The sequence below is a fragment of the Ctenocephalides felis genome, unplaced genomic scaffold, assembly GCF_003426905.1.
Source record: "Ctenocephalides felis isolate EL2017-DRISC unplaced genomic scaffold, ASM342690v1 CF-g0.4_SCAFFOLD_03572, whole genome shotgun sequence".
In the NCBI taxonomy this organism is placed as follows: Eukaryota; Metazoa; Arthropoda; class Insecta; order Siphonaptera; family Pulicidae; genus Ctenocephalides; species Ctenocephalides felis.
In genome coordinates, this window is record NW_020539726.1 from 45,604,631 (window position 1) to 45,619,269 (window position 14,639).

At 30.1% G+C, this 14,639-nt stretch overlaps 1 protein-coding gene across 2 annotated transcripts; it reads left to right on the forward strand.

Moving 5' to 3' along the window:
* The first annotated feature begins 307 nt into the window (after positions 1-307).
* LOC113388632 (beta-TrCP-like) lies at positions 308-10,360 on the forward strand. 2 transcript variants are annotated; one of them, XM_026625997.1, is made up of 8 exons: positions 308-461; positions 536-807; positions 2,105-2,284; positions 3,522-3,713; positions 3,790-3,933; positions 5,778-5,896; positions 6,508-6,697; positions 9,781-10,360. In XM_026625997.1, exons 1-8 carry the CDS (start codon positions 383-385, stop codon positions 10,000-10,002), a joined length of 1,398 nt encoding a protein of 465 aa, XP_026481782.1. In that variant the 5' UTR covers positions 308-382; the 3' UTR covers positions 10,003-10,360. The 2 variants fall into 2 exon arrangements, with proteins under 2 accessions (XP_026481782.1, XP_026481781.1); XM_026625996.1 differs by having other exon boundaries at positions 332-461; positions 9,784-10,360.
* The last annotated feature ends 4,279 nt before the right edge of the window (positions 10,361-14,639 follow it).

The window sequence follows — 14,639 nt, forward strand, 5'->3', positions numbered from 1 at the left end:
TTCCTTGCTGATGCCGGTACGCATACAACGACAGATCTCTATTCACATACACCGACGACTAATCACAATCGAACCGTGTGGAAATGATAAATCGAGAGCGAATGACGAATCATTGGCACTCGACTCTTATCTTATCTTATCTTATCTGCCGTAACGCACTTCCGTTGCATTTGTACGGAATTTACACCCTAGTCGCGCCTAAGAAGTTAATTAAAAAATAGAGCTAAACCCATTTGATTGTCTATTTAGATTATATATATTTCTTTTTTTCTCCAGATAACATCATCGTCAAATTTCCTCAAGAAAGAGACGGCTGTGTAGCTAGTTCTCGAGATGGACAGAAAGCGAACAGGTTGAGTTTGTCGAAAGGCTCCTATCAAGGATGTGTCACCATCAGCATGGACATATAGATGCCTATTTGAAACCAATGCTGCAGAGGGATTTCATCACATTATTACCAAGTAATAATAGTCATCTAATCAATTTTAATAAACCCTCAATGCTCTTGAATTAATTTTTGTTCTGTTTCTTTTAGAAAAAGGCCTAGACCACATTGCAGAGTCCATCCTGTCCTACTTGGATGCAGACAGTCTATTATCAGCAGAGTTGGTTTGTAAAGAATGGAGGAGGGTCATAGCCGAAGGGATGCTCTGGAAAAAACTCATAGAGAAAAAAGTTAGGCACGATTCCACGTGGAGAGGGTTGGCCGAGAGGAGAGGATGGATTCAGTATTTGTTCAAACCGAGACCAGGGACTTTGCATCCGAGCCATGCTTTTTATACAGCACTTTATCCTAAAATCATGCAGGTAGGGAATGGAAATATACATATATATTTATATACTAGACAGTCGGGACAGACGTTGTCCTGTACCCATGTCTACAATTTTTTAATATAATATACTAATATTTACCGTTTACCTAAAAATAATAATTATTGTTTTTTAAATTACTCTTCACGACAAAATGCATATGCATTTATAATACGAGCGATGTTAAATGTAGAACTGCTTTAAATAAAATGATGAGTCTCAATTCCCCAACACTATATTGAAAATTGAAGTCTTTTAAACGGTATAACATTACTATAACCATAACATAACACTGGTACTTAATGTTGGATTAAATTAATTTAATTTTTTATTATTTAAGATATCCAAATTTGCATCTTAAACTTCTCCTAATCGATATCGTGCGGGCCGAATTGTATGTATTCATATTTACTTTCCCATTTTTTGTTATATAGTGAAATTTTTACAAATTTTAAAAATATTGTGCAAAGATTAGTAAAAAATGCAAAGAAATTATATATTGAAAAAAAAAAACTATATTGAAAATTTAATATCCGAATCTTGTGTTGGCGCCCCCTAAGGCGTGCGCTCGTATTTTTCGCATGCATCGCATTAAAGGTAGGACCGGACCTGATTAATACTTAATTTCATATTTTAAGCGAATAAATTTGTCATATCCTGTTCATATGTGTATCATTTAATCTGCCATACATATACTGTATCTTATATTATTTTTATTTTTGGCACATCTCAGCTGCTTTTTGGCAATAATAATGTTGACATTCCATTTTTCTTATTCTTAACCATAAATTTATTATACATATTCTAATATTGTTTAGGTTCATAAGTAAATTGAAATTTATGGTAGATGATAGTTTTCATTTGTTTTAATGCAAACAATGGCATGTGGTTTTTTGCATTTTTTCCATTTATTTCTACAATGTTGCACATACATCCCAGTACTTTATAATCACATACAACCTAGAAAATTTCCTTAACAAACTTCAGAAAGATTTATCAAAATCCGCATAATCGTTTAGAAGGAATATACAGTGAGTGCTTGTAATTTAATATGAACTTTATATAATAGCAATAAAGCTCAAATTGATTCTATGTTTTATTTAAAAAACGTTTGTATGAGAAAAAGAAAAGGGCTGTTTTTAGAGTTTTCCCGGCAATTATTCGATTTTTTCTCGTCATAAGAACCATCCTTGGACTTCAACGAATATTTTAAAAAAAGAATTACTAACACATTTTGCGATTCATTTTTATATATAAGAAGATCAATAAATAATTATATTTATCTATTTATTAGGACATTGATAGCATTGAATCCAATTGGCGAATGGGTCGACATAATCTACAAAGAATCAACTGTCGATCAGAGAACTCCAAAGGAGTCTACTGTTTGCAGTACGATGATACTAAAATCGTATCAGGCCTAAGGGATAACACAATTAAAATCTGGGATAGAAGTACACTACAATGTAATCAGGTAAGAATATATACTTCAAATAACTAGTTGTGTATGGCGGCATCATGCCTTAAGGCAAATTGCTGGAACTTTCTGTACGAAAAATTTAATTCTTTAAAAAAGATACGAGAAATATAAAGAGAACTAGCTGTAAGTGGAATTCTGTCTTAAGGCAATTAGGGCATCGTGCCCTAAGGCAAATTGCTGGAACTTCCCGTACCAAAAATTATTATTTTTTTTAAAAACGATTAACATTTTTGAAAAAAAAATACTTCGAAAAAATTAGATTTTTGAGAAACTATAAATTTGACAAAAAATTACTTTTTTTGGAAAAAAAATATTTTTTTGAAAAGAAAAATGTTTTCTTCATTTTGACATATTTTGGAAATTCTGAACTTTTTTTCAAAGCAATCTTACTGCTTGAACTGCATAGAGACAAAATATAAAGCGCGTAAGAGCGGCGTCGCTGTCTAACGGGTAAACATTGATACGGAACCCATCGGAAAATAAACAAAATTTATACTTATTGTTAAAATCTCTATAAAATATCTGATAATTTGATGTGCGTATGTCTAATGATCATTTTTAACCGCCGAATGGCATTTTTTTTTACTTTTTTCATTAGATCTCCGAAATCGCTAGACCTGCCTTCATGAAAATTTGATCAATTCTTCATCTTGTTAATACAAGTAAAATGTTTTTTGAATTATTCAAATCGGACGCTCCGTTCTCTTAAAAACTGAGTTACCGATTTCGGCACTTTTTGCTCCGTATCTTCGGAACGGCTAAACCTGCCTTTGCCAAAACCTAATCAGTACGTCTCCTTATCAATACGAATCGAATGTTTTTTGAATTATTCAAATCGGTTGATCCGTGTTCCCGAAATCGTCGACGAAAATTTGTATCCGCACACACATACATACATGCGCACACACACACACACATACACACACACACATACATCCATTTTTTCTAAGGTATGCCAAAATGTTCAGAAACCTCTGAAACGTAAAGATATATAAAAATTTTCATTTTAGATTTTTTTGCGATTACTATAACTTGCCCTACGGGAAGTTAAAAAATAAGTTTTTGGAAATTTTTGAAAGAAATTGATGTTTTTTCCAAAAATTAGAATCTTTTCATACTTTGAAATATTTTGAAATATCAAAAAATCTTCAAAAAGTCGATCACGTGATTAATGGACGCCCCCTAAAATGATAATTTATTTATAATATTAATTCTATAATTTTTATCTCAGGTTCTGACCGGTCACACTGGTTCAGTATTGTGTCTGCAATACGATGAACGAGTGATAATATCGGGGTCCAGTGACTCCACAGTCCGTGTTTGGGACGTAGCCACGGGGGCTATGGTCAACACACTCATACATCACTGTGAGGCTGTCTTGCATTTGAGATTTAGTAACGGGATGATGGTCACATGTTCGAAGGTAAGGGAAATAATCATAATTGTAATACTTATAATATAAATATGGTAATAACATAATTTAAAATTTGTTTATTCAGGATCGTTCAATAGCCGTATGGGACATGACGACATCTACAGAAATTAGTCTGCGCAGAGTCCTTGTTGGACATCGTGCAGCTGTTAATGTTGTCGATTTTGATGAAAGATATATTGTTTCAGCCAGTGGGGATAGAACTATTAAGGTAATATTTTTATACTTCATATATATGTATATATATATATATATATATATATATCTTCTATATATATATATATATATATATATCTTCTATTAATATATAAAAATAAGTTGGGTTTTTCTTCCTGACGAAATAACTCCAGAACGCACGAACCGATTTCGACAATTTTGCATTCGTTGGAAAGGTCTCGGGCTCCGCAAGGTTCCATAAATTTCAAATAGATTATTTAGAAAATCATTGGTTTTCACATTGGAAATCCCTCCGCTTTGTTTGTGTTAACGTCAGACCAAAAAACAAAAAATGTGGTTTACCAAGGAGCACTTCAATGAAACGGATAATTTGCGGATTCACTTTCATTTACTTAGAGAAGTTCAACTAAAAAACACTTCATTTTTATAATCAAAATAAATTCATTACTGTTGTGTAATAAAATCATTTTTTTTTCTTTTCAAATATAAAACAAACAAAACAATTCTTCATCTTTCTCACGAAACCATCTGGTGGCGAAACGGAGTTCGTCGGGTTTGCTAGTATATATATATATATATATATATATATTAGGGTGGTCCTTAAAATAGTCATTTTCGAATTTTCTTGCTCCCAGGGGCTCAAATGGTTCCAAATAGATAAAAAACAATTCTCTGAAAGTTTTAGCTCATAATATTAACGTTTAGATAGAGCGCAATTCAATCAAAGTTTGTATGGAAAGAGCATGAAAACAATTTTGAAAATTTAAAACAAATGTTTTAGGTGTAACTTAGCGACAAATGAATGAGTTTTATTCATTCAGTTGTTCGCTAAATTACATCTAAAAAACATTTTTAAAATTTTTGAAAATTTTTCCATGCTATTTCCATACAAAACTTTGATTGAATTGCGCTCTATCTAAACGTTAATATTAAGAGCTAAAACTTTCAGAAAATTGTTTTTTATCTATTTGGAACCATTTGAGCCCCTGGGAGCAAGAAAATTTGAAAATGACCATTTTAAGGACCACCCTAATATATATGTATATATATATATATATATATGTATATATATATATATATATGTATATATATATATATATATATATGTATATATATATATATATATATATATATGTATATATATATTATATTATTTAGTCTTATCACGAGTGATATATTTTATTTATTGTATTTCCTATGTCGTCTCAGCGAGATATAAAAATAAGTATCTAATTATGACACATGACTAATAGGAACAATATATATATATATATATATATATATATATATATATATATATATATAATATAGAATTTTATGATATGAGTGGAACGAATATTAATTGTTTAATATGAACAAAACAGCACTCAGATTTGTTTAACACATGACACTTATATAAACATCATTAATAATTTATAATTTTTTTTATTTATCTTATTCTTTTCAATAAATTAATTTGTTTTTTCATTTTTATCGATTTTTGTATGCGACAGCACTCCTTTTGTTTACATTATAATGATATCCATTCTGTCTCCATCTAGATAAGTACTTCAAATTTGTTTAGAATATTTCTGTAAGTGTTATGTGTTTCTTTAGTACTGTGTCAAGCATTGCAAGGAATAGTTGGTGTTTTTTGTATATCAAAAATTAAATGAAATTTAAATAAATTATTAAAGAATGTGTAGTATATAAGTAACTGTTTTTGAAATTACACTGAAGATGAGACACACCATGGTCTCGAAACGTCTGTAATAATAAAATAAAGTTGTGTTAAACAAATCTGAGTGCTGTTTTGTTCATATTAAACAATTAATATTCGTTCCACTCATATCATAAAATTCTATAATATATATATATACAATATATTTTTTATTACAGGTATGGAATACATCCAGTTGTGAGTTTGTTCGAACACTGAATGGACACAAAAGAGGCATAGCTTGTTTACAATATCGAGATCGAATAGTTGTTAGTGGATCCAGTGATAATACAATAAGGTATGTAATTAATGATTGAACTAGATGTAAGTGGCATTTTGTCTTGAGGCAAGTTATATGAACTTCCCTGACATGAGCAACTCAAAGGCTTAAACAATAACAATCCATATTTATATTATTATCATTTTTACTAAAATGTAATTGATGTCATTTCTAATTCACATTTATCAAATAAAAATTTATTTATTAAATTCATTCATAAACTCATTGACTTTATTACTAATTCACTTCATTACTACTTTTTTTTTAAAAACCCACTTTCAACTTAAAGGTTGTATTTGTAATCTGATTGTTGAAAAAACTTTATTAGAACATATGGATAAGGGTTTTCTGTTATTTTTTTTCTGGATTTCATATATTTTGGATACAGGATTACAACTACTCATTACAGAAAACAAATTATCTTAATTAAATTATTCTTAATAAAATACAAAACTAAAACTATATTAAGCTTAACACCAATATCATTAATAATAATTAATTATTACCGAAAACAAAGTATCTTTATTAAATCATTCTTAGTAAAATACAAAGCTAAAACTATATTAAGCCTAACACTAATATCTTTAACTATTATCTATAATTAATTATTATTATCTATTATGTTTTAGGTTATGGGACATAGAATGTGGGGCCTGCTTGCGAGTTCTGGAGGGTCACGAGGAGCTAGTAAGATGCATAAGATTTGATTCAAAACGTATAGTCTCAGGTGCCTACGATGGAAAAATTAAAGTATGGGACTTGATGGCTGCCATGGACCCTCGAGCTCCAACATCTTCATTGTGTTTGAGGACATTGGTGGTAAATATAGAAAACTAATTAAAAGTTACTCTTTTTTATTTATCTCAGAGACTTGTGTTCAGTCACAAGTCTCACTTCTGTTCATTTTAAAAATCATTTTTATAGGTTTTAGATTCATTATTTTAGATTATTCTTTTAAATTTTTATTATTGCCCAAGAGTTTTTATCGATTTTTATACAATTTTATAAATGTTTATGATTTTTTATAGATGATTCATTAAATTTTATTAAATTAATAAGAATTACTATATAGGTTTACAAAATCGAGGAAATTATTATGGATTTTTATGAATTTTAGCATATTAACTTCCCGTAGGGTAAGTTATTGTAATGGGCCGAAAATCGGAATTGAAAATTTTTACATTTCTCGACGTTTTGAAGGTTTCTGAACATTTTGGCATACTTCAGAAAAAATGGATGTGTGTGTGTGTGTGTGTGTGTGTGTGTATGTATGTATGGATACAAATTTTCGCCCACGTTTTCGGGCGTACGGATCAACCGATTTGAATGGTTTAAAAAACATTCGATTCCTATTAATAAGGAGAAGAGCTGATTAGTTTTTGGCAAAGGCAGGTCCAGCAGTTACGGAGATAAGGAGCAAAGAGTGCAGAAAATAGAAATTGAGTTTTTGAGAGAACGGAGCATCCGATTTGAATGATCTAAAAAACATTCAATTAGTAATGATTGGGAGAAGGGGTTATCAGTTTTTCGCAAAGGCAGGCCCAGCCATTTCGGAGATACAGAGCTAAATGTACAAAAAATGGCAGTTTTTGAGAGAACTAAGCGTCCGATTCAATTGATTCAAAGAACTTTCTGCTTGTCTTAACAAAATAATTGATTTTGGAAAAAAAAATTTTTACCATTTTTTTTTTTTTTTTTTTTTTTTTTTTTTAATTTTTTGTATATCGAAAATAATTCAGATTTTATTTTTAATTCTGACTATAGTTCTAATATACTTTAAACAAATAATTTCAACTCTGCAATTCAGTTTATATAATTCTTATAAATATTAGACAATGTTACAATATTTATAATATGTAATCTATTTGAAAACATTCAATATTCCTCGAACATTTCGTTACGGTACGGGAAGTTCCAGCAATTTGCCTTAAGGCACGATGCCACCCACTCCACTAGTTTTTTTATAAATTTTTGTAAGATATTACAATATTTTTATAAACATTCAAAAATTTTAACAAACGTCCGTAAATTTCTAAAGACATTTCTACATTTTTATAAACTTTTACAACTGCAGAAATTTTTCATGTTTTCATTTTGCTAAGAACATTTTTTGAGAAAATTCTTACTCGTTCAAAGTTTGTAATTCGAATTTTGCTCGTATGTCGAAGCAACAATCGCAAGTTTACTTAAAGATTACATTCAGGTATCCTAAACTAAACAACAGTACTCAAAATCAAAAATAACTAACAACGAAAAAAATACTTTGTTTAAAAAATTAAAAATGTGGTAGTTTATTTTGCGATCCGCTCTCTTGTTTTACCCCGTTTGACCACTACTTTAAAATAGCACGGCAGTGCGGGGCACAAAGGTCCAATTTCGTCCCAAAAACCAAACCAATTATATCACAACAAATAACACTTATCAAGCAAACAACTATGTGACGATGTTTAGTGCAATTTCTAGCAACTTCATCATTTTAGAAATGTTTTTTTTTACTGTTTTCAAAAATTTGTGACCTGGTCCTTTTTACCCCATAGGCGGGGTAAAAAAACAGTTGACTGTTAACCACAATAACCGAAAAATGGTCACAGTTTTATCAAAGCAATTGGTTAGCACTTAAAAGCTTCTATTTTTCAAACTATGTTAGATAATTTTTTTAAATTTTCCATGATAATTATGACCAATATTATAACCCTGTCTGGGTTTGACGTTGAATTCTGGGACACCCTGTATATAATTATGTCAGGTGTGCAAGGCACTTTAAACCACATTTTAAATCGTGCATCCACTATCATTCATAAATAACATATGCTTGAAAATTATATTGAAGTATTGTAAACTAAACAACAGCGCTCACGACCAAAACTAATAACAACGAAAGAAAATACTTTTGTTATGGATTTTCAAACTTTGGCGTTTATTTCCTGATAGGAACGTTGTAAGAATGAAGGTGACGGCTGGTTATACATCTTTTGCCCTCTACTTTCAAATATTGGTGGGGATCACTATGATTAATTATATATTGAGCAAACTGTAAATTATAAATATTTCATTACCATAAGATATATGAATAAAACCATTATTTAGGTTACAATATACACTAAGTCTGTTTTTACACGGTAGATTGGTTCCAGAAGAAGCCGTTTAAAAAAGAGACATTGATCTTATACAAAAATGGGTGATTTTTTTAATAATATTTCTTTCCTAATCTCTAAAACCTATTAAAATCAGTGAAAAACAAGAATTTTTAAGAACAAGAATTCATGTTTATTTTATTAAATCAAATTTATACTGCTTATTTTCACAAGCTTAGTAATTAATGATAAAAAAGATATGCACTCTAATCTTAAAAGTAATATAAATTCTCCTAAATTAGTGCTATTCACATTTGCTTTGACCAGTAAAAATTGTTTGTAAGCGCTAAAGGGGAATTCACTTAAATCTTTAAGCCAGTGTTCGCAAATTATCGATACTATCGATGGTTTCAGACTTTTTTCTTTCATAAATACTTTTTTGTGATATGAACATACTTCGCGAAAAATTTAATTTGACAAAAAAAATTTAGGTACATAAAATTTCAAATTGTGCTAAATGGAATAAATTCGTGTAAAAAAATTAAAAATATTCAATTTTCAAACTGTGTTATATCAAAACCGTGTACAAAAAGACCGTGTAAAAACAGACTTAGGTGTATATTCATACCTTAATAACTTTATACCCCTACCCCGAAGGGTTCAGGGTTAAATAGAAAAGGCCCTCGTCAAATCTTTACCAAATATTGTTGTTAACAAATTCCTAGCTTCACTTGTTTTTGAGATATCGATGATGGACCTTTTTATCATTTACCACTATCCATTAAATTTTTTTCCCTATGAGTGAGTTGTTCATTGTTTTATCGTCAGGAGCACACGGGACGAGTGTTCAGACTGCAGTTCGACGAATTCCAAATAGTGAGCTCCTCCCACGACGACACCATCCTGATCTGGGACTTCCTGAACTACGCCCCGCCCGACGGCACCCCCAAACAGGGCACCTCCAATTCGTCCGCCAATAACACTCCGAACATTGCCGAAGTGAACCGGAGCCCCTCGAGGGACCTGGCCGAAGATAATGATTACTTGTGAAATTTATAAGACTGTGACAAAAAAAAGTGTCGAGTGGAGTGGAGTGGAGTTACAAGTACAAGAGATTAATTTTTATTGTCGGGACTACTTTTGTGAGTACTTAATAATAATTATAAATGTAAATAAGTGATAGTTTTTTGATTGACTAGTAGGAGATATTTATAAAAGAAGTGATAAGTACTTAATTGTATATATTTAAATTAAAGGACCGAGAACTGTGTTCTGCTTATTGTGTATATATCGCGTTAGAGGGAGCGCCGAATCAACTCGAAATCAAGATGTGAAATTTGAATGAAAATGAAATGTAAAAAATATATATATTGATTAATGTCGACGTAGAATATTCTAATTTTTAGACTATGGGGCTAATTCTGCGATAACCTAAAAATGTTATGACAAAATTATGTTACGGGTCTATTTTCATATAAGTTGCTAGTAAAAACTGTCGAAATGACATGCATTTGCTGTGCCATCAGGTGTTTCACACATAAAAGCTAACTTCACACATGTGTTATCAGAGTTGCACTCATGATAAAATTGTTTGTTCGTTTTGGAGGTTAGGTTTTATGTGTAAAAAAATAGTTTTTAAACAGTTAGTACTAGTTTATACGAAGATAGACCCGTAACACAGTACAGTAGTAGTCCTTTAGCCCGGGATCGAAAATTCCGGATTATCGAGCGGCAATTACAAAAAGATTAAAAAATGTATTTCAAAATCAGTAGGATATACAAACAATATTTCTTTCTAACATTTACTAGAATATATATGTTCAAAATACTTTTAAATTTTTACCAAAACACATTTTTATTTTCCATAAAATTTTATAGTGTTACGTGTTTTCGTGTCCTTTAAGGATTAAGTTTTGAAAACATGGTCACTGCACGGTTAAGTGTTTAAAATACTGATATATCCTTTGTAGAACGTAAGGCCTACGCATATCGTAGAACGTACTTTGGTCATGAATCTGGACACAACGGATTTTAGCATGGACACAACCATTACCGAACAATATTGAGTCTTTCAGAACAATTCCCAAAATGCTCTAATAACTCTCGAGATTTTTAACTTGCTATAATTGCATATTTAAAAATAAACAAAATTTTTGAAAAAATTCCGGACCATTGTGCATTCCGGACTGTTGGGAGCCGGACTAAAGGACTTCTTCTGTGACAAACTTGCTATGCGATCAGGCGTTTCACACATAAAAGCTAACTTCACGCATGTGTTATCAAAGTTGCACTTTTGTCCGTGCGTTTTAGAGGTTAGATTTTATGCGAAAACGCTCAAACGACCAGCAAGAACATAGCTTTTTTATAGTTTGTTTCTACCAGTTCATACGAAGATCGATCCGTATCATAGTACAGTAAAAGTCCTTTAATCCGGCTTCGGGACAAAATCATTAGAAAATACAATCAACAAAGCTTAATTTACATTTATTAGAATATATTTAAAATATTTTTCAAAACACATTTTTAATTTTTACATGAAACAAAAATTTGTTGGTTTTTAGCCATTTGTTGATTTGCAGTTTCTGATTGAGAGTTACTTTTACGTGTTTTCGTGTCCTTTAAGGATTAAGTTTTGGTCACAGCACAGTCAGGTGGTTAAATCTAGTGATATATCCTTCGTAGAAGGTAGGGACTACGTATGTCATAGAACGTACTTTGCTCATGAACCAAGACATAACGGAATTTAGCATGGACACGATTACCCGAGTCCTTTCCAAGGATTCCGAAATACCTCGAAAACATTATATTTTTATTTTATGTTTTCATTTGCATAAAGGCTCATTTTTGAAAAATAAAGAAAATTTCTGAAAAAATCTCGGACTATCGTTCATTCCGGACTAAAGGACTTCTTCTGTAACAAACTTGCTGTGCGATCAGGCGTGTACTTCACGCATGTACTTTTGATAAAATTATTTGTTGAAGTCCGTGCGTTTTGGAGGTTAGGTTTTATGTGTAAAACGCCTAAACGCACAGCAAATACATAGCTTTTGGACAGTTTGTTACTACACAGTTCATACGAAGATAGATCCGTAACATAGTACAGTAGAAGTCCTTTAGTCCGGCTTGCTCTGGATCGAAAATTCTGGATTATCAGGCAGTAATTATAAAAACAATCAGATTATAAATTAAACCACAAAATTAGTAAGAAATGATAAAGTTTATTTCACATTTATTAGAGTATATATACACAATGCTTTGAAATTTTTACCAAAACACATTTTTATTTTTTACATAAAATTTGAGGTTTTTTATTTTTGGCCTTTTTATGATTTTTAGTTTCCCATTGAGTTTAAAAATTATTAGTTTTAAAAAAAACACGGTCACTGTACAATCATTGGGCATTCATTAATCACGTGATCTATTTTTAGGAACTTTTGTCCCCCCCCAATTTTCCTTGGTGATACGTCGTGATATTTAAAATTACGCCCCCTCCCCCAGAAAAAACACGTGTATTTTTAGTTTTGTAAAATTATTCGAATATCCGAAAAAATCGTATTTTTTTGCAAAAGTTTGGATTTTTTTTTCAAAAATTTGTTGAAAATAAATACACATGTGATATATTACTAGACCCCTCCTGCCCGCGTGAGGTTTTGCAATTTTTTGTCAGTAAGCTGTTTTTTCCATTGATTACGTGATTGATTTTTCAGAGATTTTGGTCCCCACCCTCACCCTTGGTGATATGTCGTGATATTCAAAATTACCCTCCATCCCTCCTCCAAACCAAATATCACGTGTATTTTTAGTTAGCTAACATTTTTCGAAGGAATTTATCGAATTTACGAAAAAATCGTGTTTTTCAAAATGTTTGGATTTAAAAAATACAGGTTAAAAATATATACACGTAATATCTTACTAGACCTCTCCCTCCCCCGTAATTTTTTGTCACCCTCTCCCCCCTCTTAAAAGCCTCATGTGATTAATGGACGCCCCAATTAATTAATTGGTTAAATCTACTGATATATCCTTCGTAGGCCGAATTCTTTGTAGAATGTAGGGACTACGCATATCGTAGAACGTACTTTGTTCATGAACCTGGACTCAACTGAAGTTAGCATGGACACAACGATTAGCGAATAATAGCGAGTCCTTCCGAATGGTTCCGAACTACGCCGAAAACGTTCTAATAGCTCTCATGCATTTCATTTACATTTTTTTAAAAACGGAAATTTTTGAAAAAATCCAGGACTAAAGGACTTCTATTGTATTATCATAACATTTCTATTTTATCCCAGAATCAACACCTATGTTTAAATTCGAAGAAATTGCAGGCATAATAAGTTATGAATTATGATCATTACATTAGTTTTAATAAATGAAATATCTATTAATAATTTTTTATATTTGCATTTGTCACTTTTTATCGTTTCTGGAATATTGACTGATTTGTTTTAAATCGTATTTGTTGTTGTTATAAATTATACAAACTAGTTTTTTATAATTGAAAATCAATTTTATTGGTGATAATTATTAAAAAGTGATTTATTTTGACAAAGATTGTAAAATAAGCTAGTAGCTGTCTACAGTTTTATATAAAAAAGTGTTCAAAAATCAATCGAAATTTTTTTCGATCTTGAAACATTATTGATATAATTATCAACCAATGAATTAAAGATGATTAATTAATTTTCACTTTTTTATTTATACGTTTCGATGCTTAGTATGTGCCATCATTCAGTAAATCTTAAGTACAGAAATTTTGTTTTAAGCAAAGAATAGTATTTTATTAAATGATGAATTTTAAAGAGTAATTTTAGTTTTTTTTAAAGTAATTTCAGTAAATTTGCTTTAAACAAAATATGTTTTTTTTAAAAATATTAAAATATTAATTTTAAAACTGAGTATGTATACTACTAGTATGCATACTATACTAGGAAAAACTAAAAGAAAAAGCTTGAACATTATTTAAAAAAAATTTTATTAATTTACTTATAAAGTAATTTTTTGCTACAAAAATTTCACTTATTTAACTAATATTAAATTTTCATTTTTTGTTAAATTGTATTTGTGGTTTCAAACAATTTTGCTGTAATTTAGCTTTGCTCAACGATGACACACATAAGGCGCCGAAACGTACAAATAAAGTGCAAATTAATTTATCAATTTAATTCGACGAATTGGCTGCTAAGTGAATTATATGTATATGTGTATATATATATATATATATATATATATATATATATGTGTATTAGTGTTGAGCTTCAAAAAATCCAAAAAGTTTTTTAAATAATTATTATGTATATATCGACGTTTCGGATCAATACACGTTCCATCTTCAGGATTTTTGTCAAGAACATGATCCTAATTGGAAAATAAACTAGTATGAATTAATAAAAATTATTATTATTGTTGTGTTTAGCTTTGAGCAAGGAATGCAATAAGTTAAAAAAAAAAAAAAAGTTTTTTTAAACTTATTTATTATCGACGTTTTGGAACTATATGCGTTCCATCTTTAGAACGATCATCTTGATTAGAAATAAAAATGTGGTACAAAAAAAAATAGATTGAAGAGAAGAAATACGAAAGTTATTTATGATGAAAAAGTTAAAAAAAAGGAAACATCATTTCGTATTTTTTAAACATTTTTCTTTAAAGATGCATTTTTTATTATTTGTGGTAATTATTTACAA